General features: G+C 37.0%; 1 protein-coding gene across 1 annotated transcript in view; it reads right to left on the bottom strand.

Annotated features, from left to right (window-relative positions):
• EFCAB6 (EF-hand calcium binding domain 6) overlaps window positions 1–23892 on the bottom strand; it is a 253299-nt gene that overhangs the window by 127102 nt on the left and 102305 nt on the right. The window contains exon 10 of the mRNA XM_017529516.2: window positions 21001–21149. Within this exon, the coding sequence (XP_017385005.2) occupies window positions 21001–21149 (149 nt within the window). The remainder of the gene's footprint in view (window positions 1–21000; window positions 21150–23892) is intronic.

Here is a 23892-nt window from a genome sequence, read left to right as displayed (position 1 = left end):
AGCTCTTCCTAGCTGCAGCCATAGAAAGACTTCAGGACAGTGGGCAGGGATAGGACGCTGGTGGCTTTGGACGACAAAGAAAGGGGCTGTAAACCAATACATGCAGGCGGCCTCTAGAAGTTGGAAAAAACAAGAAAGGAATCTGCCTCAGATTACCCAGAAGGAACAAAGCCCTACTGACTCTTTGATTCCAGCCTAGTGAGACCCAGGCTGGGCTTCCAACCTAACGAACATTAGGAGAATACGTATGTTGTTTTAAGCCACTAGGCTTGTATACTTGGTTATGGCAGCAACAGAAAGTTTGTACAGATTAAAAGTCTTGTCAAGAATCATTAGTTAGAAAATTGTTCCAAAACTCATTTCCAAAGTGAATATGGTCCCATGATTCAGGGACCAATGATTTCAGAGTTACAAGATGCCCGCAGGAACAACCTGATGTGAGCACAGGTTTCAGAAAGACCAGAGTGCAAGTCCCTGCTCCTGCACTTCCTACTGATGTGACCTCAGACACGCTGCTCACTATGCTGATTCTGTATTCCTCTCATCTGTAACATGAGAAAAATACCACCTACTGGGAGGGTTGTGATAACGATGAGAGCTAATAGGTCAAAAAGCCTCTACTGCAGGCTGGAAAACCAGCAGTGTTCCCTCACATACACTCTCCTGCATCACATACACTGACCTTCTGTGACTTACAAACTAAGCCATACCTAGCCTTCCTTAACAGGATGGCAAAAAGTAGTTTCGGCTTAGTTCCTTAGATGATCGATATGAGATCTCAAAGTGGGCATGAAACAGACGGCCCTGTTTTGATAGCTAAAACTTAGTGGCTGAAAAGAACTGGTTAGACAAACAAATTATCTACATCTAAGGTATTCAAATATCCAGATAATAGTGGATAAAAGAGTGAATTTCGGGAGAAAATCTTTTGGGATGCTTGAGTCCCAGCCTCAGCACAAAAGAGAGAGGGAAGGATGCCTACTCCTCACCTGAAGGCTTGTGAAAAGAGCGGGTTCCACTCAGGGAGCTTGATTCCTGTCCCCTGCAATTGGGGGTGTGATGTATCGGTGCCTGATTCCCAGCTAGAAACCTTGCAGGTGAGAGCCAAGGGGGCTAGCCATTGGGAACAAAAAGGGGAGGGGAGTGGGTTGGTTGGCTTGCTATATCAGAGCCATCAGGGAAACAACTGCTGAGAGTTTCATGAGGATCAGCTGTGGGCCACGTGAGGGAGGGCACGTGCATGCACACACACACAGGGGCATCTGCGTCTTTGCCCAAGAAAGCCACCTGGAGAAATGAACAGGCTTTAACAGAGAAAGCTTGCTTTCTCTCTTCCCAGATTCCCAGGGGCCGAGAAGGAAATAGGCAATCAGTGGGGCCAGAGATGCATCTGCCTTCATCAAATGTGAAATCCAAAACCCATCAACAGCGCTCAGGAAAGCAAACACCTTTGAACACTTGATCGGCCCCAAGAACGCAGCTTCAAGCTCACGGCAAAGCCAGTCAGGTGAGAACTTTCAGCCTCCCCTTTTTTTCCTCTCCTTCCTCTGTGCATTTCAATTCCTAGAGGAGGCAGAAACTTGGTTTACAAAATGAGGAAAGAAGAGAAGTGCAAAGTGGGGAAAGGGAGAAGCTGCCATCACACCGCCTTTATTCCTGCCTGCATCGGGCCCTAACGGGGAAGAAACACAATTCACGTTCAAATCAAGCTTACATCTCTGACGGCTGTGTGAGACTGGCTGTGGCATGACTACACTGAGGCTTTTTATATGATCTAAGACAAACCTGAAAAAGCAAGATCTGCTCACAGTTTTTATCCAGGAGCAAAAGAATTAATCCAATTGAGTAAATTTAAAGGGGCAGTGGGAAACAAAATTAAGTAGCTGTAAGATTACAGTCCATGAGTCTGCCCAGTTCTACCCAGCCAGATATCCATCCATTCCTACATCCGCATATACACCAAGCTTCACTTAAATTATTGCAACAATCTCCTAATGGGCTTCCATGTACCTACTCTGGCCTTCCTCCAATATATTTCCGTACCTCTACCAGCCTGACCTTTCAAAAACACAAATCCGATCAGATTGCTCTTGCTTAAAATCTGTCCATGACTCCCCCACTGCTCTCAAGATGAAAACAACACTCCTGAAACGTACAAGCCTGCATGGTGTGGCCGTGCTCACCTCCCCAGCCTCACTCCATGGCATGCTCCCTGGGCTGTTAGCTCCAGCCACACTGGTCTCTCCGTTCTTCCAAAGAGTTGTGCCCTAGATCCCTTATGCTTGTTGCTTCCTTTGCCAACTGCCACGTTGCTCATCTTACTTACTTCCCACACTTGTCCAGTTAATTCTACTCCTCTTTCAGGTCTCAACACAATCACTGTTTCCTCCAGGAAGCCCTCCCTGATTTCCATAGCCAGTGCTATTTTCCCTCTTAAACTCTCTCATTACACCAAATATCCTTCCATTATGGCACTTATTATTTAAATATTATTATTACTATTGCAGCATCTAATACTTGTACAGCACTTTTGCTATGATTATGATTATGGCAGCTAATACTTGAAAAACGGCTCTTATTACTTCTGCTGCTAGCATCATAGACATGGTCATGAGAAAGACACAGAGACTGATTAGTTGATTTTGTTAGGCACACACAGCCACATCTAAACAAGCAGAATGTGACTTTGGTTTCATGTACTACTAATCACATAAAAATTCTTTTTTTCATCTTTCTGAGTCAAATTTCAGTCTTTCTTCACCAAAATGTAACAATTACATTGATATGCTTTGTCAATATTATATATGTTCATCGTAATGTTCAGCAAGTTAAAAATTAACTTTTTATAATGGAAACCGCAGCTGCTGTTAAAAACAAAATCAGCTTCTATATATTATGTTTAGGAAATTACCTCGCTCTGGGGAAAATATCAGAGATCTTTACTTAGTATCACATGCTAAAATAGATTTAAAAGAGGTCAAAAGTAGACTGGCTGGTTAGCTCAGTTGGTTAGAGCGTGGTGCTAATAAAAGAGGTCAAAAAGTTAAATGTAAAAACTATAACTACAAAAAAAAAAAAGTAGAAAAAATCTAGGCATGTGCTTATCTGATACTTGAATAATTTTTTTAGCAAAACTTAAGAAATCTCAAATTTACTTATTTAATTACATCAAAATATAAGATTTTTGTATACCATAAACACAAAGCAAAATTTAAAAGCCAAACAACAGGTTAACAAAATTATAAATATATACAATAAATTGTTAAAGTTCTTAAAACATAAAGTGCTTATACAAATGAATAAGAAAAAATCTTGACTTCTTCCAGTAATGGTAAAATAAGATCCTCCTGCCCCAACCCTCCTGCAGATAATCACAATAAAATCTGGACATAATATCAAAAGCAGCTATTTGAAAGTACTGTGCCCACAGCAGGCAAAGTCTTGTGGGGGGAATGCATGCTAAGAGGAGAATTGTGGGGTGGGGGGAGTATTTTCAGTGCTTTTACCCTAGGATGAGGCACTGCAGCATGAGGGGTGGCAGAAATATCAGTTAAAAAAAAAAAGTAGCCTTTATGGCCTGGAAAGCTAGAAGACTAATTCTAGCCCCTAGAGAGAAAGAAGAAATACTGGAAGAGAAAGAGCCAAAGAGGGATCCCCAAATTCTATCTAACTCACCATAATTCTTACTGGCTTCGAACCTCACCTGCTCAGAATATATACTCAAAATAGCTTAGCTAAACACCAAAGATTTGAACTGAGATCAGAGCTGCCACCCAAGAAACAGAGTATGCAGTTTGAGTCCAATAAAATAATTATTGCCTACTAAAATAACAGAAAGAACCTTCATTAGAAAAAAATAACTGAATTTAGAGTCTCCACAGTTTAACATTCCAAATGTCCAGGATATATTACAAAAATATAGCACATAAGAACAACTGGAAAAATGAAACCCATACTAAGGAGAAATTAAAATCAACTGAAATAACCCAAATATTGGCATTAACACACAAGATTTTAAAAGCAATTATTTTATTGAAGATAACTATCTTCAATAAAATAAATAAGTATATGCCCATAATAAGCCGAAGGATAGGACATCTCAGCAGAGAAATAGACATAATAAAAAGAACTAAATGGAAATTCTAGAAAAGAAACATATACTATCTGAAATCTTAAAAAATTACTGAATAGACTTAATCAAATAATAGAGATAAGAGTGAGTGAACTTAAATATAGATCAACTGAACCCCACCAGTATGAAGAATACAGAATATACATATATTTATAAAATGAATAGAGTTAAAAACATGTTATATAATACTCGATGGTCTGACATACATGTACTTGGGGTCACAGAAGGAGAGGAGAGAGAATGGAACAAAAAAATATTTGAAGAAATAAAGGCCAAAATTTTGCCAAGTTTGACTAAAGATACACATTTCAGATTTAAGATACACAACAAACATCAAGCGTAATATACATGAAAAAGGCCATGCAAAGGTACGTCATAGCTACAAAGCTGAAAGTCAAATTCAAATGCAACAAGAGAAAAGTGACTTATTAGACACAGGAAGATGCCAATTTAACAGATGGTACTTCATTCGAAACAACACAAGTGAAAAGTTGTGGAACAATGACATAAAGTGCCAAAAGAAGGCAAAAAATTACTCAAAGATCTTTCATCAAGGAAAATATCCTTCAAAAATGAAGGAGAAATAAAGATATTTCTAAATATGATAAAACTAAGGGAATCTATCATCATCATTAGCACACCTAGACCTCAAAAAAGGAAGTTCTTCAGGCTGCTGGAAAACGCTAGCAGATGAAGACCTTGACTCCTCCAAAAGGAATGAAAACAGTGTCAGAAATGGTAAATTTCCGGAAAAAAAAATACAAAAGGCTTTCTTCTTCTTAATATAAGGAAAAAATAATAACACACTCTACTGAAATATGTAACAGAGGTCAGTATCCAGTATCCATAGCAGTCCCACCGCATCCACAGTTCTGCTTTCCATGGTTTCAGCTACTCATAGTCAACCCAGGTCCAAAAATATTAAATGGAAAGTCCCAGAAATAAACAATTCATAAGCTTTAAATTGCACACCATTCTGAGTAGTGAGATGAAATCCCACTGTTCCATTCTACCCGGATGTGAATCATTCCTTTGTTTGGTGTGTCCACACTGCATACCCTACACACCTGTTAGTCATTCAGTAGCCATCTTGGTTGTCAGGTTAACTGTTATAACACTGCAGTGCTTGTGTTCAAGCAACCCTTGTTTACTTAGAAATGGCCCAAAGCAAAGAGTAATGATGCTGGCAATTTGAATATGCCAAAGAAGCTGTAAAGTGCTTCCTTTAAGGGAAACAGTGAAAGTTCTTGACCTGATAAGAAAGGAAAAAAAACATGTTGTATGCTGAGGTTGTATTCAACAGTAAGAATAAATCTTTGTTCCATAAAATTATGAAGAAATAAGAAATTCATGCTAATTTAGCTGTCACACCTCAAACTGCGAAAATCTTGACACAGTATGTGGTAAGTGCTTGGTTTAAAAAGGCATTAAATTTGTGTGTGGAAGACATGAACAGAAACATATTCCAATTGACAACAATTGAGTTTGGTAGTATCTGTGGCTTCAGTCATTCACTGGGGGTCTTGGAATATATTCCCCATCAATAAGGGAGGACTACTTTATAAAGGACATAGGGCAGGATATAGGCCTATTTGATTGCACAGGTTCTTCATTTTATGTGAAGTGGTACAATATTTACTGCATGTAGACTGGGAACAATTGGGGGTGTATATTACACTTCCCAGAGCAATCATCAAAAATTATGCAAAGCAGTATAACTAAGAAGACTATAAGAAAATTTAACTGGAATTCTAAAAAATATTCAAATAAGCTAAAAAGAAAACGAGAAAATGAACAAATAAACAGAAACAAAACAAAACAAAAAAACACCGGGGCAACGGGAAAAAAGGGAGACTCAAACCCAAATGTATCAATAATTACTTTAACTATTAAAGGAGTAAATATTTTAATAAAAGGTAGAGACTATCAGAATAGATTTATTTATAAAACAATATCCAAATTCATGCAGTCACAAGAGACACATTTAATGTAAAGACCCAGATAGGTTGAAAGTAAAAGGACACTATGTGGACCCATGTGATCAAGGTCAACATTAACAACGACAAGCCATGCTGACCCTATGTACTTCAGTATGCTGTGATGAGAATGGCACTTTACCTCTGTGGTCTTTCTCCCCAGAACACATTACTCCAGTCTAATCAGCCAAATCACAACTGAGGGTCATTCTTTAAAATATTTGACCAGTAATCCTCAAAACTTGCAAGGTCATCAAAAAACAAGGAAATTTTAAGTAACTGTCATACTCAAGAGAACACTAAGGACACGTGATGACTACTAAGTGTTATGAGGCATCCAAGATGATATTCTGGAACAGAAAAAAAAATCAGGAGAAAACTGAGGAACTATAAATAAATTATGGACTTTAATAATGATGTATCAATATTAGTTCATTAAATGTGAAAAAGGGACCATACTAATGGAAGATAAGAATAGGGAAACTGGGGTGGAGTACACTGAAATTCTCTGTACTGTCTTCACAATAGTTCCTTAAATGTAAAACTGTCATAAAATAAATAAGTTATTTTAAATAAGGGTAATGAAGGAATAGTATAAATAGCATTATGCCAATTTGACAATTAATTTGAAATGGATAATTCAAATACTGCCATCAACACACAGGATTTTAAAAGCAATAACTATAACTCTCTTCAATGAAATAAATAAAAATATTCCCACAATAAATCAAAAGACAGCAAAATCTCAGCAGAGAAAATGGACACGATAAAAAGAACTAAACAGAAATTCTAGAAGAGAAAAATATACTATCTGAAATAAAAAAAATTACTGAATGGGCTTAACAAAAGAATGGAGAGGATAGAGAAAAGAGTGAGTTTCTTTAGATCAACTGAACCCAACCAATATGACTACAGAATACACATATATTTATAAAATGAAATGACTTAAAAACATGTTATATACTACTAGATGGTCTGATATAGACTTGGAGTCACAGAAGGAAAGGAGAGAAAGAATGGAAAAAACATTTGTTGAAAAATGCATATTACCAAAATGACCCAAGAAGAAAGAGAAATCTCAAATAATTCTGTATTAACTTTCTCAAATGAATTTATGATTTAAAATATTCCCCAAAAGCAAACTCTAGGCCTAACTGGCTTCTCAGGTGTATTCTATTAAACATTTAAAGAATATAAATAATGCCAGGCAGAAAGCAGAATTCAGGAAGGAAACATTTCCCAGCACATGTCCCCAGGTCAGTGTTACTCTGATCTCAAACTCAGACAAAGATTTTACAAGAAAAGGCATGTTATACAAACATTGCTCATTTAAAAAGATGAAAAAAGTTATTAACAAAATTTAACAAATAGAATCAAGTAATATATGAAAATAATCATAATATATATTATCACCAAGTGAGGTTTACTCCCAGGATGCAAGGTTGGCTTAACATTTGAAAATCAAGTAATGTAATTCACCATATTAATAGAATAATAAAGAAAAACTACATGCTCATTAGAATAGACACAGAAAAATCACTTGACAGAATTCAACATACTTGATAAACACTTTCAGCAAACAAGTAATAGAAAATTCCTTAAACTAATAAAGGACATCAACAACAGCAACAACAAAAACAATCCATGGCTAATATCACACTCAAACAAAATAAAAGGCATACAGATTGAAAAGAAAGATGCCAGCTTGCCTTTATTTTTAGGTGACATGACTATGTATTTAGAAAATCCTAGAAAATCTATAACAAAAGGACTAGAACTAATTAACTAGCAAATTTAATAAAGTCATGATATTTAAAGAAAATATACAAAAATCAATTGTATTTCTGATTATTAGCCATAAATAGTTGGAAAGTGAATTTTTTTAAAATTCCATGTACAGTTGCTTCAAAAAATAAAAACTTAGGAATAAATTTTAGATATTATATGTAAGATCTGAGCATTGTAAACAATAAAACTTGGACTAGGAAAAGTAAAGACCTAACTAACTAAATGGAAAGATGTACCATGTTTATGGAATGGAAAACTTAATATTGTTTAAGTGTTAAATGGCAATACTTTTTAATGTATTTATAATCTAAATCCTAGCAGGCTTTCAAAAAATATATACTGACAATTGATTTCAACATGACTATGTAGAAAGGCAAAGAACCTAGAATAGTCAAATGATTTTGAAAGAGAAAAATAAGTTTGGAGGACTCATACAATCTAATTTTAAGACTTAACTCTTTAGCTCCAGTAATCAAGAAAGTATGGTACTGATGTGAGAATATACTTGTAGAGACTAAAGAAATCCAGAAATATACTCACACTTATATGGTTAGTTGATTTTCAACAAAGGTGAAAAGTAATTCATTGGAGAAAAGGTTGCCTTTTCAACAAATGTTGCTGGAACAATTTGATATCTGCATGGAAACAGAATGAACCTTGACCCTTACTGTACACTATATACAAAAACTAGAAATGGACCCAAATGTAAAAGCTAAACTTTCTAAACTTCTAGTGGAAAACATAGGATTAAATCTTTGTGATATTAGATTAGGCAAAGATTTCTGAAAATAAATACCCCCAAAATATTACCCATAAAATTTTGTAAATGAACTTTCTCAAAATTAAAAATGTTTATATTTCAAAAGAAAGAGTTAAGAAAATGAAAGAGCAAGACTGAGGGAAAATGTCTGAAAACATATAACTGATAAAATGCTTATACTCAGAGTATATAAAGAACTTTTACAAACCAGCAATAGGAAAATAGCCTGATAAAAATGGACAAATGATTTGTACCATTACTTAACAAAAGAAGATATATGAATGGCCAATAATCACAGAAAAAGAGGATCAATATCATTCATCATCAGAAAAAATGCAAATTTTAAACAGACTGAGATACCTCTACACACCTCTAGAACGGCTAAAATAAGACCGGCAACAGAAGTGTTGGTGAGAATGTGCCACATCTGGAATTATTACACACCACTGGTGGAATTGCAAGATGGTAGTCACTTCAAAAAACAGTGACATAGTATCATAAATTTAAACATATACTCACCATGCAATCCAGCAATCTTATTACTAGACATGTACTCACAAGAAATGGAAACACATCCAGACAAAGACTTGTATATCAATAGTCATAGCAGTTACTTCCATAATGACCCCGAACTGAAAACAATCCATGCCTGTGTCTATCAGCTGGTGAATGTATAAACAAATTGTGGTATATCAATATTAAGGAGTATGACTCATCAATAAAAATTAATGGGATGTTGAGATATGCAGCAACATAGATGAATCTTTAAAACACGGTAAGTCAAAGTGGTCAAACACAAAAGACTACCACTGTATGACTCCATTTATGATAACTCTCAGAAAAAGTAAACTTATAGTGTCAGTGACAGAGAGCAAGTCAATGGTTGCCGGAGGTGGGGGTCTCAGGAGGGGATTAATTACATAGGGCAAAAGCAAAATTTTAGGGTTATGAAGTGTTCTAAATCTTGACTACAGCGGTGCTTGCATAAACAATTGCAAAAACCCATTAAACTATGCACTTAAGAATAAATTTATTTTATACAATTTATACCTCCATAAAGCTAGGATCAAAATTTTTAGACATAAAAATGGACAAAGGACATAAACAATTGTTGACAGAGGAAGTACAGGAAACTTTCAAACGCAAAAATATATGCAACCTCAATAGAAATCAAGGACATGTAAATCAAAACACAATGAAAAGCTGTGCTTTCACCTACCAAATCAGCCAGGGTGTTTAAATGGCAGTGTTCAATGCTGGCAAGAAGCACCCCTGTGAACTTCTGGCATAAGAATAAATTAACACTTTTCTGAAATGCATTTGAGCATTACGTAATGTAAACTTTAAAAATGTTCAAACTCTTTGATTCGAGGGTTAACAAAACATCACTGAGCCATTAAAAATTAATTTCAAAGGTTTCTTTAATGACATGAAAAATGCTCCTGACATAATATTCTGTGAGAAAACAGAATGTAATTGATACCCCATATGGTCTCAACTATGTTAAGTATGTATGTGTGTGTGTACATGCATGCACAAAAGAAATTCTGGAAGAAAATATATCAAAATATTAATAGTAGCTATCTCTGGCTACTACAATTATGGTAGTTCATTTATGGTTTCCTTTATGGTCCAGTTTCCATGGCTTTTATAATCAGCATGAATAAACACAATTTTCTAAAAAAAAAAAAAAAAAAAAAAAAAAAACTCAGCAAGGTAATTTTGCTAAAAATCACATGAATATCCATCCTTAACCAAAGTCACAAACATAACAGCTGATTATTTTACTCCTAAAAGTGTCCCAGAAGCTCCTTTTATTGCCTCAGGCAGCAAGCAGCTATCCCTCTGGATTCTGACATTGGGAACCAAGTATCACTCTCAGTCCATCTTTCCCATCCTATGAATCCAGGTAGAGACGTCGCAGCATGTGACAGCATGCATGGAGAGGGCAGAAGAAACACACAGATCTGTTACACTGTTCCCAAAGAGCCTCTAACTAGTGTCAGAAGAGGCAGCAAAGAGTGACAGGGGCAGAGGGTATGATCACATCAGTCATAGGGACCCATGGGAATTCATGGTCTTTTGCCCAGGTCATAGACCCAGAGTCCCTTAACTGAGGGGAAGTCTGGATATCTTTGAAGAACACCCTGCAATATAGCCATAGGTACATGCTGAGTCAGCTTCCCCAGAAAACTGCTGCTTGGTCATGGGCTTTCATGGTGGCAGAAATGGAGACAGTTTGTTGGTTTCAAAACATGGACTTCCTATCACTAAAGCTGAGCTGGCACTGCTCTGCCAAGTATCCAACCTGTCAACAGCAGAGGCCAACACTGAACAGTTAGCCAGACCCTTTCTCTGGGTGGACTTTGCAGGCAGCTGGTAAAGAATACGCTGGATCCCCGCCATCATGGAGGGGGGCAAGAGTAAAATTCAAAATTTGTGGGGATTTGTGTACATATACATCCCAGATTCAAATCGGCCTTCCTTGTCTGAAATGCTTCTGCCATTACTGTCATTTGTGGAGCCCTGGGATGCTGTATCCATCACCAAGATATCCCATGCAGCCTTTATCCAAGGAGCTCATTTGTTGGTGAAGAAGTTGTGACAATAGTCTCAGACCCACAAAATTCAACTGTCTTACCACATAGCCCATATCACCCAGCATAGGTGACATCATAGAATGGTTGTATACGTTGCTGATGACTCAATCACAGAATCGGCTAAGAGAAAATATCCTGTGGAGTTAGGGTACTGTGCTTCAGGATGCATTATGTGCCTTAATCCAGCTGTGGTAGCCCAATAAAGAGAACACAAAGGACTGAGGTCCCCGAGGAAAGCTGGGTAACTCACCAGGTGAACAATGCTGCCCAGCAAAGATGCTGACAGAGAATGGGAGACATAGAACAGACAGTGGAGGAAGGGCATTATAATGATCAACATAGATCTCATGACCAGCTACAGTTACATGAGTTTAAGCAGCTCAATTGTATGTGGTTTCTGTTTTCCTATTCCCCCCACTGCCTTATACAAAAAGCACAGATTAAAAGCATTTTAGATTCTGGGTAGGGGCATAACAGGATTGACATCTCCCTGGAATAATATGGCAGCTGGCAGGACTTTGAACAGCTCCTCTTTGGAGAATACAAAGTTTTCATCCCTAAAAAGATGCTTAGGCTTGAATGGGTTGACAGCACTGGATATTCTTCATCTGTTAATCTAGATCCACTTTTTGCTCTTATCTACTCTGCATGACACCCAGGTGGGCTGCTTTAACTGGACTCTCATGCTCCTGGCTTTTGGCTGGTTTTGGCCAGCGTGAGGCGCCAGCAGGAAACTGGAAGGTGAGAGGAGAAAGAAGGTGAACTATTTATTCCCCCGGTTCTTGCCCTGCTGGGCAGCAGCTTGGCAATGGTCGTGTTCTTCTCCCTAACACCTCATCTCCTGAGGGCAACCCTGCCCTCGTGCATTTCAGTAACTGCTCCCTCTCTTGCCCCTTCAGGCCTACAAGGGATCATGGCTTCCCCCTGCTTGTATCCCTGAGATGCTTCCTCAACTGACCTTACTTGAACCTGCCTTCACGTGGGTAAAAGATCCTTTAAAAAACTCACATCAGTCACTCTTCTTAGTGTGCCATCTGCTTTCTGCCTGGACTCTGACCAATGTATGTCCAAATTAAGAAGACCTCCATCAGGATACAGAATGATTCCATCACCCCCAACACGTCCTTGTGTTTCTCCTTTGGAGCCACACCCTCCCTTAACCCATATCCCTGTTAACCACTGACATTTTCTCCATCTCTGCTGTTTTGCCTTTTCCAAAATGTCATATAAATAGAAGAGATCCTAAACACGTGGGTTACCAAGGTTTCAGTAATAACTGAAAATACGTCCCAGAGTTTTGCTTCTACACTTTACATGATTTAGGCTAAACGGCTTATTTTTTCTGTTTTCATAGTTTCTGCCAGGCTACTAATGTTACCAGTCTGAATGGGAAAATTCTCAATGGGAGATGTTTGTGAGTTAAGACCTGCTCACATGATAGATTGACAATGTATGGTCTCTGGTGAACATGCAAGTTACAAGTTATAGCATTCATTTATTTCATCATTCCAACTCTTCCTTAAACCTCATCATATTTAAACACAGGTTTTATTTTTAACAGATCTATTTTATATGAAAAGCTAGGCAACATTGAAAAGCATAGCATGTTAGTCAAAGGGTCAAGTTAGCAGTTCAATTAAAGTCTACCCTTTTATTAAGAAAATGTTACACACATGCACACCCCACATGCATACACACATGGAAAACAGCTTTTAAAGTCTAAAATATTATTTGGATCCAGATTTTTATGTCTCATTACCAAGTTGTTAGGGTTTTACATTTATGCCCCAAATATTGCATATTTTTAAAATATCAAGCTCAAAAATATATGTTTTTCTGTACTGTCCATTCTTAAATTGGATAGTAAGAATAGGAACTCTCAAATCCTTTTGTTGGGCATGAAATTTTAGACTTTATTTTACCTCTTTCTTTACTCTTTCTTGGTTATTATTTGCCTTTAGAAAAAAAACTCATAGCATATATTTTAATTGTACTTAAGTTAAAATGCAGTAAGCATGACTTTTTCTCTTGGTTTACAGTTATATGAGTTTAACACATGCATGGATTCATGCAGATTCCTACACTCAGGAGACAGAACAGACCCCTCTCCCCACACCTGTGGAGACGCACCTTCCCTCACCCCTGACCCTGGCAAATCAATGGCCTTTTCTCCACCCTTACTTTTTTGCCTGTTCTGGAATTTCTTGCAAATAGAATTCTACTGTAGCAACCTTGAGACTGGTTTCTTTGACTTAGCATGATGTCTTTGATGAGATTCATCCATGTTATGCATATCAACACAGCTTATTCCTTTTTATTGATGAGAAAAAATTATATTGCATAGCTTTACAATTTGTTTATTAATTTATCCACTGAGTTACATTTGAGTTTTTCCAGTTTGAGGTGATTATGAACAGAGCTACTGGGAATATTTATGCACGGGTTTTTTAATCAACTCTAATTTTTTTTTAAATAGAAAACATGACATTTAATAAAAGAGTCTATCTCAATAAAAGATAGACTCATCCTGGTAAATCAACAAAATATGAAACCTAAATCTAGAAGATGACTGAATGTTTTTTGTGATCCTCTCAGTGCCTCTTCTGGTAATACCAGGTGTTCTGACTCCACCACTTTCTCCCTGTGGCTTGAGAGGGTGGCAAAAGAAAGAGAAACACAGGGCTACCCAGGGGCCAGGGCAACCCCCAGTACCACTCACTGCCCAGCACTATTCCCCTCCTCAAATTTAGTGTTCTTAGTCCAGTATTTCATGGTAGAATTTAGCAGATTCTCCCTTCTTAGGAGATGACATTATTAGTCATAAGTCCTTAACAATCACTATCTAAACTCAAGAAATAGGTTAGAAACAAACAGCTCTCACAGTATGAGGAACTTCAATGTTCTCTGTAAAAATACAAAACAACATTAAGAAGGCAACTGGATGGACCATTGTAGACAGAACATTGTACCCAAACACCCATGTGCAGTAGAAATTTAGATTGATGGAACAGAATAAAAAAATACAAATTGGACCAAATTATTGATAAGAATTTAATATATGGCAAAACAGATACTAAAAACAATGGAGGAAAGAACATATAATTTAACAAATAATGGTAGGATAATAGATTATCTATTTGGAATTTTTTTAAAAATTTGCATACCTGCCTTATATTAGGATAAGTGTTTTGTTTTGTTTTAAACAATAAGAAACACAAGCAGAGTCACAGATTTTTTTATCAAGCCTGGGTAAGAATGATGAATTTACAGATCTTAAGCAATAAAAGACATTCAGAGGAAGATTCATGTATTTGATTATGTTAAAATGTAAACTTCAAAACAGTGAGGTATCATATAATGAAAGAGAAATAACAGACTAAGAAAAATAGCTGCATTACTTATGACAGAAAAGGGTTACCTTTTAATAATTATCTAATTATTTAAAAATATTAAACAAAATGTGATGAAATTAACCATTGGGGGGCCACTAATCAATTAAGACATGAAGAGAAGAGGAGACCCAGTCAGTGCTCAGGTACCTGGAAAGGTCCAGCCTCAGACACTCCCAGAAACAGAAATTAAAACAATCACAAGGCACTACTTTACACCTCATAAGTTATCAATATTTTAAAACAGTGTTAATATTCAATGCTGGGAAGAATATGAAAGTAGAACACTCACACAATGTTGACGGCAATGTGAATCACTACTCTTTCGAGAGAACAATTTGGCAGTCCTTATAAAAAACAACAAGAGTGAGAGGCGAAGTCAGAAAGACGACAGAATAGTGGGTCCCAGGCTTCACTAATCCCTCACAGCAAGTTCAACTAGCGAACGTTCACGGACAAGAACACCTTGGTGGAAACACCCCAAACTGGAAATAGGCCTGAATCACCTGTGTGGTTCATGGAAGAAAATAAAAACCACACGAAAAGGGCAGAAGAAATGGTCCTGTTTTAACCACATTCCCCCAAGTCTTTCCCAGACATATAAAAGCTAAGGAAATTCATCACTACTAGGCTCGCCTCAGACTATGATAAGTATAAAATTTCTATGCAAGCCTCATGGTACCAACAAAACAAAAATCTATAGTTGATGCACAAAACAAAAATAGAAAGCATACCATTACAGAAAACCATCAAACCACAAAGGAAGATAGCAAGAGAGGAAGAAAGAAACAAAGGGCCTACAAAACAACCAGAAAACAATTAACAAAATGGTAGTAGTAAGTCCTTCCCTATCAATAATTACTAAATATATAAATGGATTAAATTCTTTAATAAAAAGACATAGAGTGACTGAATGGATTTTAAAAAGACTGACCCAACTCTATGCTGCCCACAGATCTGCCTCACTTTTAAGGACATACACAGACTGAAAGTAAAGGGATAAAAAAAGATATTCCATGCAAATGGAAACAAAAAAGAAAGGATAGTTATACTTACATCAGACAAAATAGACTTTAAGTCAAAAACTGTAAAAAGAAACAAAGGACATTATATAATGATAAAGAAACCAACTCATTGAGATAATTTAACAATTATAAATTTATATGCATCTAACATTGGAGTACCTAAATATGTAAAGCAAATATTAAAGGATATGAAGGTAGGAACAGATTGCAATATAATAATAGCAGGGGATTTCAATATCCCACTTTCAATAATAGATCATCTAGACAGAAAATTAATAAGGAAACACTGGACTTGAACAACACTTTAGACCAAGGGGATCTAATAAATATACAGAACGTTCTATCTCACAGCAACAGAATATACATTCACCTCAAGCGCACATAGAACTTTCTCCAGTTAGATCAGACAGTAGGCCACAAGACAAGTCTTGGCACATTTAAGAAGACTAAAATCACATCAAGTAACTTTTCTGACCACAATGATATAAAAGTAGAAATCAATAACAGGGAATTTTGGGAAAAAAAATCACAAATACATAGAAATTAAACACTATGCTCCTGAACAACCAATAGATAACAAACAATAAACAATATAGAAATGAAGAAATTTTAAAATATCTTGAGACAAACGAAAGTGGAAGCACACTATACTAAAATATGTGGGATGCAACAAACGCAATTCTAAGAGGAAAGTTGACACCAATAAATGCCTACACCAAAAAAGAAGATTCCAAATAAACAATTGAAACTTATGCCTCAAGGAAACAGAAAAAAGGAGCCAACTGAGCCAGTGTCAGCAGAAGGAAAGAAGTAAAGATCAAAGTGGAAATAGAGACTAGAAAAACAAAAGATCAACGAAGCTAAGGGTTTGTTTTTGGAAAAGATAAACAAAATAAATCTTTAGCTAGACTAAGAAAAAAGTAAATAAGAGGAGATATTATAACTGATACCACAGAAATACAAAGGATCATGAGCCTATTATGAAAAATTATATGCCAAAAAATTGAATAACCTAGAATAAATTTCTAGACATATACAACCTTCCAAGTCAGAATCACGAAGAAATGGAAAATGTTTTTTAATTGCCAACTTGGCTCCAGGCACACTGGCTTCTGCCAGGCCCAGAATACACCATGATGGGCAGTCCTTGGAGCCAGGGACCTGCTCCTGGGAGGCTCCTCCCACAGTTCTTCCTGTGGCTGCTCCTGCTGCCTCTCACCTTTTCATAGAGGCCTTTAGACTTTATAAGTTTAGAACATGTGAAAATTTTAAGGAAAACCACTATGAGAATTGACATAAGATATTTAAGTCTTAAAGTGGAAGGAAAAAAAAAAGAATGATTAAAAAACTAAAAAAAAAAAAAAACAACAACCTCAAAAAAGCAGTGGCTCATGCTTGTAATCCCAGCACTTTGGGAGGCTGAGGTGGGCAGATCACCTGAGGTCAGGAGTTTGAGATAGCCTGGCCAACATGGTGAAACTCCATCTCTACTGAAAATACAAAAATTCACTGGGCGTGGTGGTGCATGCCTGTAATCCCAGCTACCTGGGAGGCTGAGGCAGGAGAAAACTGCTTGAACACAGGAGGCGGAGGCTGCGTTGAGCTGAGATCACACCACTCTACTCCAGCTGGGTGACAGAGTGAAACCCTGTCTCAAAAAAAATAAATTAAAAAAAAGGAAAGAAAAGAAAACTTAGCCGATACCAAACTAAAAAGATGAGGCATAAAGAAAAATAGAAGAGCCGAAGAAACAATAGTACAAAATAAGAGACGGGGAAAGAATCCAAACATATTAATCACAATAAATGAAAAAGGACTAAACTTGACAGTTAAAAAAGCAAAGATGGGGCCGGGCGCGGTGGCTCAAGCCTGTAATCCCAGCACTGTGGGAGGCCGAGGCGGGTGGATCACGAGGTCAAGAGATCGAGACCATCCTGGTCAACATGGTGAAACCCCGTCTCTACTAAAAATACAAAACATTAGCTAGGCATGGTGGTGCGTGCCTGTAATCCCAGCTACTCAGGAGGCTGAGGCAGGAGAATTGCCTGAACCCAGGAGGCGGAGGTTGCAGTGAGCCAAGACAGCGCCATTGCACTCCAGCCTGGGTAACAAGAGTGAAACTCCGTCTCAAAAAAAAAAAAAGCAAAGATGTTAATTTTGGAATTTTAAGAAATATAGATACATGCTATTTAATAAGAAATACCTAAAACATCACAATAAAAGAGTAAAAAATTGGAAAAAGATATACCTGAAAAATACTAATTAAAATAAAACTTATAATTCAATAGCAGATAAGGTAGACCACAAAAAGGCATTCATAGGGATAAAAGGGCTCTGATATAATAGTAAAGGGAATAGTTGACCAGGAAGATATGACAAATCTGTACTTCCAGATATGTATATCAGAAGAATTCATGATATCAGCACTTGAGTGTTCACTCTGCTATGGTTTCCTGTAACCCATCTCACTGGGAATTTTGGGTGAATGCCAAAAAGACTCAGATATCCCTATATCCCTGGCTAGAACAAGCTATGAGAACACTCTAGCTCTGGTCACCCTCAGCCCCCAAAACACACATTCTATGCACCCATCATATTCTTCAGAGAGGTCATCACTCTGGCAAGCCCCTCTGGCTTGGGATGATTTGTTATTATTTCTTCTTTTTATGAGACAGATTCTCACTCTGTTGCCCAGGCTAGACGGTAGTGGTGCAATCTCAGCTCACCGCAACCTCCACCTCCTGGGTTCAAGCAATTCTCCTGCCTCAGCCTACTGAGCAGCTGGGATCATAGGCGCTCACCACCATGCCCGGCTAATTTTTGTATTTTTAGTAGAGACGCGGTTTCACCACATCGGCCAGACTGATCTCAAACTCCTGACCTCAGGTGATCCACCCACCTTGGCCTCCCAAAATACTGGGATTACAGGCATGAGCCACTGTGCCCGGCCATATTCCTTCATTTTTAGCACCTACCACCATGTCTGACAGAGAAAGGCACTCAACAAATGTTAGCTGAATGACACTGTAAGCATCTATTACAATTATAATTCGGAGGACTAGGAAACCAATATGAAAAAATGTCTATAATATGCATTTCTATTTTAAAAAACACAATATAAAACTGTAATGCACTGCGATTACAAATATGCAGATTATATATGTATGTGAATACAAAAATGGAAGAGAATGTGGAACAATGCAAACAGTAAATTTGTTAGGTAAGGTGGATGGTGACTATCTGCTTTTAATTTTTATTATTGCTATTATTATTTGCATAATTTTGAAAATGAGATAAGAAGAAACAGCTGCATACATTTTAGCAATCCAAGAAAGTGATTCCTGAAAAATGTCACCATGTGTAGACTGAACAAAGGAGCTGTTTTCTGAGCCACAGAAATACTGGCTCCTAAGGCCAGTATTTTAGAGGGAAAACTGCTTTCCCTCTAAAAGCCACAGTATTAGTATACGGTGATTCTCTCTGGACATATAGGGAGCTGGCAAGGAAAGTGGGGTGCTGCAGGGAATGGCTCCAGCTGCTGTAGCTTCATGCTGCATTTTCCATCCCCTTCTCTCATGCCTCCTTTCTAGGGAACCCCCCACAGCACCCATCAATTACCCAGAGTGTGATAGGACAATCTTTCCATTAGCTTCTACTCTATTTCCCCCGAGAAAGGTTCTCTGTCTTATCTGAACAGAAGACCAGGTAAAGAGAATATTCCTAACCCAGACTGAGGTATACATATACCATTTTAAATGGAAAAGAACAGGGATCCTTGGAGAAATGGCTCACACCAGGTCCCAGGCAAGGGACATACAAGATGAGCCTGGAACGTTTGTCGTACCAGAAAGCAAGAAAGCTGTCAAAGACTATCAGGTCACATCAACAGGATGTCAGAGCTGATGCGAAAATGCTCCCCACTGGCCAAGATGGAACAAACGAGATATCAATATAATAGCTATCATGAATTGAGACATAAATATGTTTAAAGTCATGGGTTCATAATAATTAAGAAAAAAACCCACTCATTGCTTACTTATGGAGGGTGCTAGGGAACCAGTTCATTATTCTGGAAAGTAGGAAATGCAGAGAAAGAATCAAGGATGTCCTGCCTTTTTTTTTTTTTTTTTCTTTGAGACAGTCTCACTGTCGCCTAGGCTGGAGTGCAGTGGCACAATCTTGGCTCACTGCAACCTCCACCTCCTGAGTTCAGGCAATTCTCTGCCTCAGCCTCCCGAGTAGCTGGGATTACAGGCACCCACCACCCTGCCAGACTAATTTTTGTATTTTTAGTAGAGCCAGGGTTTCACCATCTTGGCCAGGCTGGTCGTGAATTCCTGACCTCATGATCCACCTGCCTCGGCCACCCAAAGTGCTGGGATTACAGGCATGAGCCACCGCACCCGGTCACCTGTCCTGCCTTTCTTATACTAACTGTGTCTTGTTACCACATAGTTGGAGAGGGGAAGTCATTACTATAGAAGTCCTTTAACTAATAAGAGAAGAAGAAATGATAGGCATAGAATATCAACATTTTATAATCTCTAGTGAATTAATGGATCTAGGTATGATCAACAATTTTTGATAAGATCATGAAAAGAGAGACAGTCAATATATATTTGCCACCACCTATGAAGTATTTTGCCCCCCCCCCCAAAAAAAGGAACATGGGTCTGTACATCTATATCTAACCATCAATTTAGGGTTGGAAGTTAGGGGTGGGAGACAGGGAAACAGGTTAAATGTCACTGCAGGTTACAAGCAGTCAAATTCAGATTGTAAGAAAGCCCCCGTAACAATCCAAATTACTTCTAAAATTAAGATATGGGGAGAGGGCTAGAGTTCAAAAAAGAATCGTGATAAATCAATTGTAGCTGCAGACTTCATTTGGATCCTGATTTAAATACATTTAAATTATAAAATAAAACATGGGGTAAGCCGTTAGACTTGAACCTTGACTGGATATTTATTAATATGATTGATATCTCTGTTAGATGTGAAAACTGTATTTTCACCTTGTTTCTAAAAAGAGTTCTTATCTTTTAGAGAGAGAGGGAAATATGGTGTCTGGTATTTGTTTCAGAAATATCTGGGGTTGAAGAAAATGAGCAGGAATACAAATGAAATGATTGGCCAAGATTTGACCCTTGTTGAAGCTGGGTAGTGGGTACATTTGTGGATACACAATATTATTCTTTTTACCTCTGTATATGTTTTAAATTTTCAATAATAAAAAGTCTAAAACATTAATAGAAAATAAACAAAGCTGTTCCTTATTCTCACAGTTGATGTTTGGGTAAAAAATGTCAAGGAAACAATGAGACTCTTACCTTTTCATTAACTGGATAAAAATTCTTCTTGGTAACTGGTATACAAAGGTGTCGAGGACAATCTTTAGGTAATTAAAAGACACATAGCCACTTTTACAGGGGTCCCCTGCACTGAGGGCCTTTTCAATCTTTTCATAGGACTTCGAAAGCTGCAATAAATTAAAATTAGAGCGTGGCATTCGTAAAAATCAACTTCATGGAGCTATTCAACCATTTTATTTTTACCAAAAATCTCTTCACATTTTTCTCTCCAAAAACTGATCAAAAAGGTTACTATGGCATGTACTGAACTTCAAATGTTTAATTGATGAGCTCACTACAAAACAGTATTCACAGTCATAGCTACTCAAGTGACAAGGCAGACAAATTTCCCAGGGAAAAACAGCACATAGAATAGCTCCACCTCACATTTCAGAGCTAAAAATACTTGGTGGATCTGCCAGTTTGATACATCTTCCTTAATATACTTGCAAGCCTCTCCCTACTGTGAGCCCATGCTATGCTTCTCCTGATTAAGACAGGCAAATCAAACAAAAAAGCTGGTAATATTTTATTAAAAATAGAAGTAGCTTTTTTCCTTTTTATAGTAAGGAAAATTATTAATGTAAGGACTGCATAAACAGAATATACATTGGACATTCCTTTCATCATTCTTTTCTTTTTTTAATGAGGAATTACAAAGAAGCTCGGTAAGTGAGCTTTGCTTATGGGACTCCTAAAATGCAGTAACGTAGGTTAACCACTGATTTTTACAAGACTCGTAAAAATACTGTGAAGATGGGTTTTATTTCCAAAGGTTTTCCTACTGTTTATTATTGAGTAATAACAATATCCTCCAATATTTTCAATTATCCCACTTTGTCTGAGTTTAATTTTTTCCTGCTAACTGGGATAAGAAGATAAACAAAATTACCACCAACTTGGTGTAAAACATCACTTTCTTAAAAAATCTGCTGGAGCATGGAAATATACGTACAAGAATCTTGATCCACTAAAGGAATAAGAAGCAGAATCACTAGATTTCCCTTTGTTTTCATTGTTACTGTTTATATATAAAGTAGAAGCCTTTTTTTTTAATGCAAGCAATTCAGCAAAGTATAAAAAAGGAAATAAAAACACGTGATAGTCTCCCCTTCATATACCATCGCTCTTGATGGAAAAGCCAAAGGGTACATCCATTTTCTACCTTCATATGTTTAATTTTTATAAATGTTTTCCTTGATCTTCAATCTAAATGAGATCCCTGTTGTTATTCTCTCTCATAACAGCCTAGTCTTTCTCATCATACCACTAAAAAAAAAAAAAAAAACTGTCTTCATGACTTTTTACTTGTTTAATAACTCTCTCCCTGATATAAGGTACGTAAGGTGATCTCTATACAAGCAGAGATTGTATTTGTTTTCTTCACAAATAATTACCTAGGATGAAGCACAACGTTGGCATGCGGTAGGCACTCGATAAATATTTATTAAAAGTGGATATATTTTTATTAAAAATGTTCTAAACAAAAGTTATAAAATACAAAAAGCTGTTCAACACATTAGTAACAAATGAAATAAACAGAAGTTATAGCTGAGATAGCATTTCATCTGCATCAAACTGGCAGAAATGTAAAAGCTTCACAGTATCAAGTGCCGGGGGCACGTGGAATGGCAGGAGTGCCCACGTGCTTCTAGTGGGAGTGTAAATCGATATAGTGGTAAGCAATAGGGTACCACCCATTGAGCCTGAAGAGCATGTCTATAACCCAGCTTACAACTCCACTCCTAGGTGTAATTCCCAGAGAAGCCTTGGCACCTGTGGACCAGAAGCTAAGTTTACAACCACTTATGGTGGCACTGTTTGGATTGGCATAAAACAGGAAGCAATCCAAATGTCCATCCATAGAAGAATGTATAACTTGTGAAATATTTAGACAATTGAAACTGTACAGCAGTGAAAATGATAATACAACAGTACTCATAAGATGAGTGAATCTCATCCTAAGCATAAACAGAATGAAAATAAATGGTTCTGTAACTATGCAAACATATGATGGGAAAAAAGAGAAAGAAGGATCAGACAACGACAAAGAACTCAGCAAAGAGGAAGACAGAATATAAAAAAGTATGGACACACGCTCTGGAAAAATTTCACGTCACAAAAAGGAACTAAATTTAAAAATCAATTAAGTAAAAGAAAATCTTGAAAATGATTAGAAATTTTCATTGAGAAGGAATATTTCAAAGTTAAGAAAATAGAAAACAAAAATAGCATAATTACAGAAACCAATAAATTAGAAACAGCAAGAATAAGAGGCAAGGATGATGAGATGTAAATTAGTATTAAAGGAGTGGTGTCGAAGAACCTCAGCGAAGGCAGAAGAAAGGGACAACAGAATTAAATCAACTTGAGAGAAGATGACACCTCTCAAGGAGCGGCAAAGATGATCCAATATATGGATAACAGGTACTACTGTAGAAGGAAGGAAGGACAGAAGGAGGAAGGGAGAGAGAGGAGATGACTTTAGTACTGCGACACAGGACGTTTTCCTAAAATAAAGGAAGAACTGAATCTGTACATCACACTGTGTTTCAGGAAAGTTTGTCAAAATGCTCCATGCTGAGATATAGCTTGGTTTCGCTTTGTTAATTTCAAGGATAAAAAAAAAAAATTCAGGAATCCAGGTGAAAAAAGAAATCACCTACAAGGGGTAAAGAAATCCAGTTGACCCCAGGTTATTTTCACAGCAACATCCAATGCTGGAAGACAATGGAAAAAATATTTACAACATTACAAGGAAAAGAAAGCATGATGGAAGGATTATAGCCGGCCAAGTTGCTGTTCAAATATAAAAGCAAAAGGCACATAGTTTCAAATATGAAAAAAAAAAAAAAAAAAAAAAAAAAAAAA

The sequence above is a fragment of the Cebus imitator genome, unplaced genomic scaffold (genome assembly GCF_001604975.1).
Source record: "Cebus imitator isolate Cc_AM_T3 unplaced genomic scaffold, Cebus_imitator-1.0 Scaffold59, whole genome shotgun sequence".
In the NCBI taxonomy this organism is placed as follows: Eukaryota; Metazoa; Chordata; class Mammalia; order Primates; family Cebidae; genus Cebus; species Cebus imitator.
This window is presented reverse-complemented; position numbering and strand designations above follow the sequence as displayed.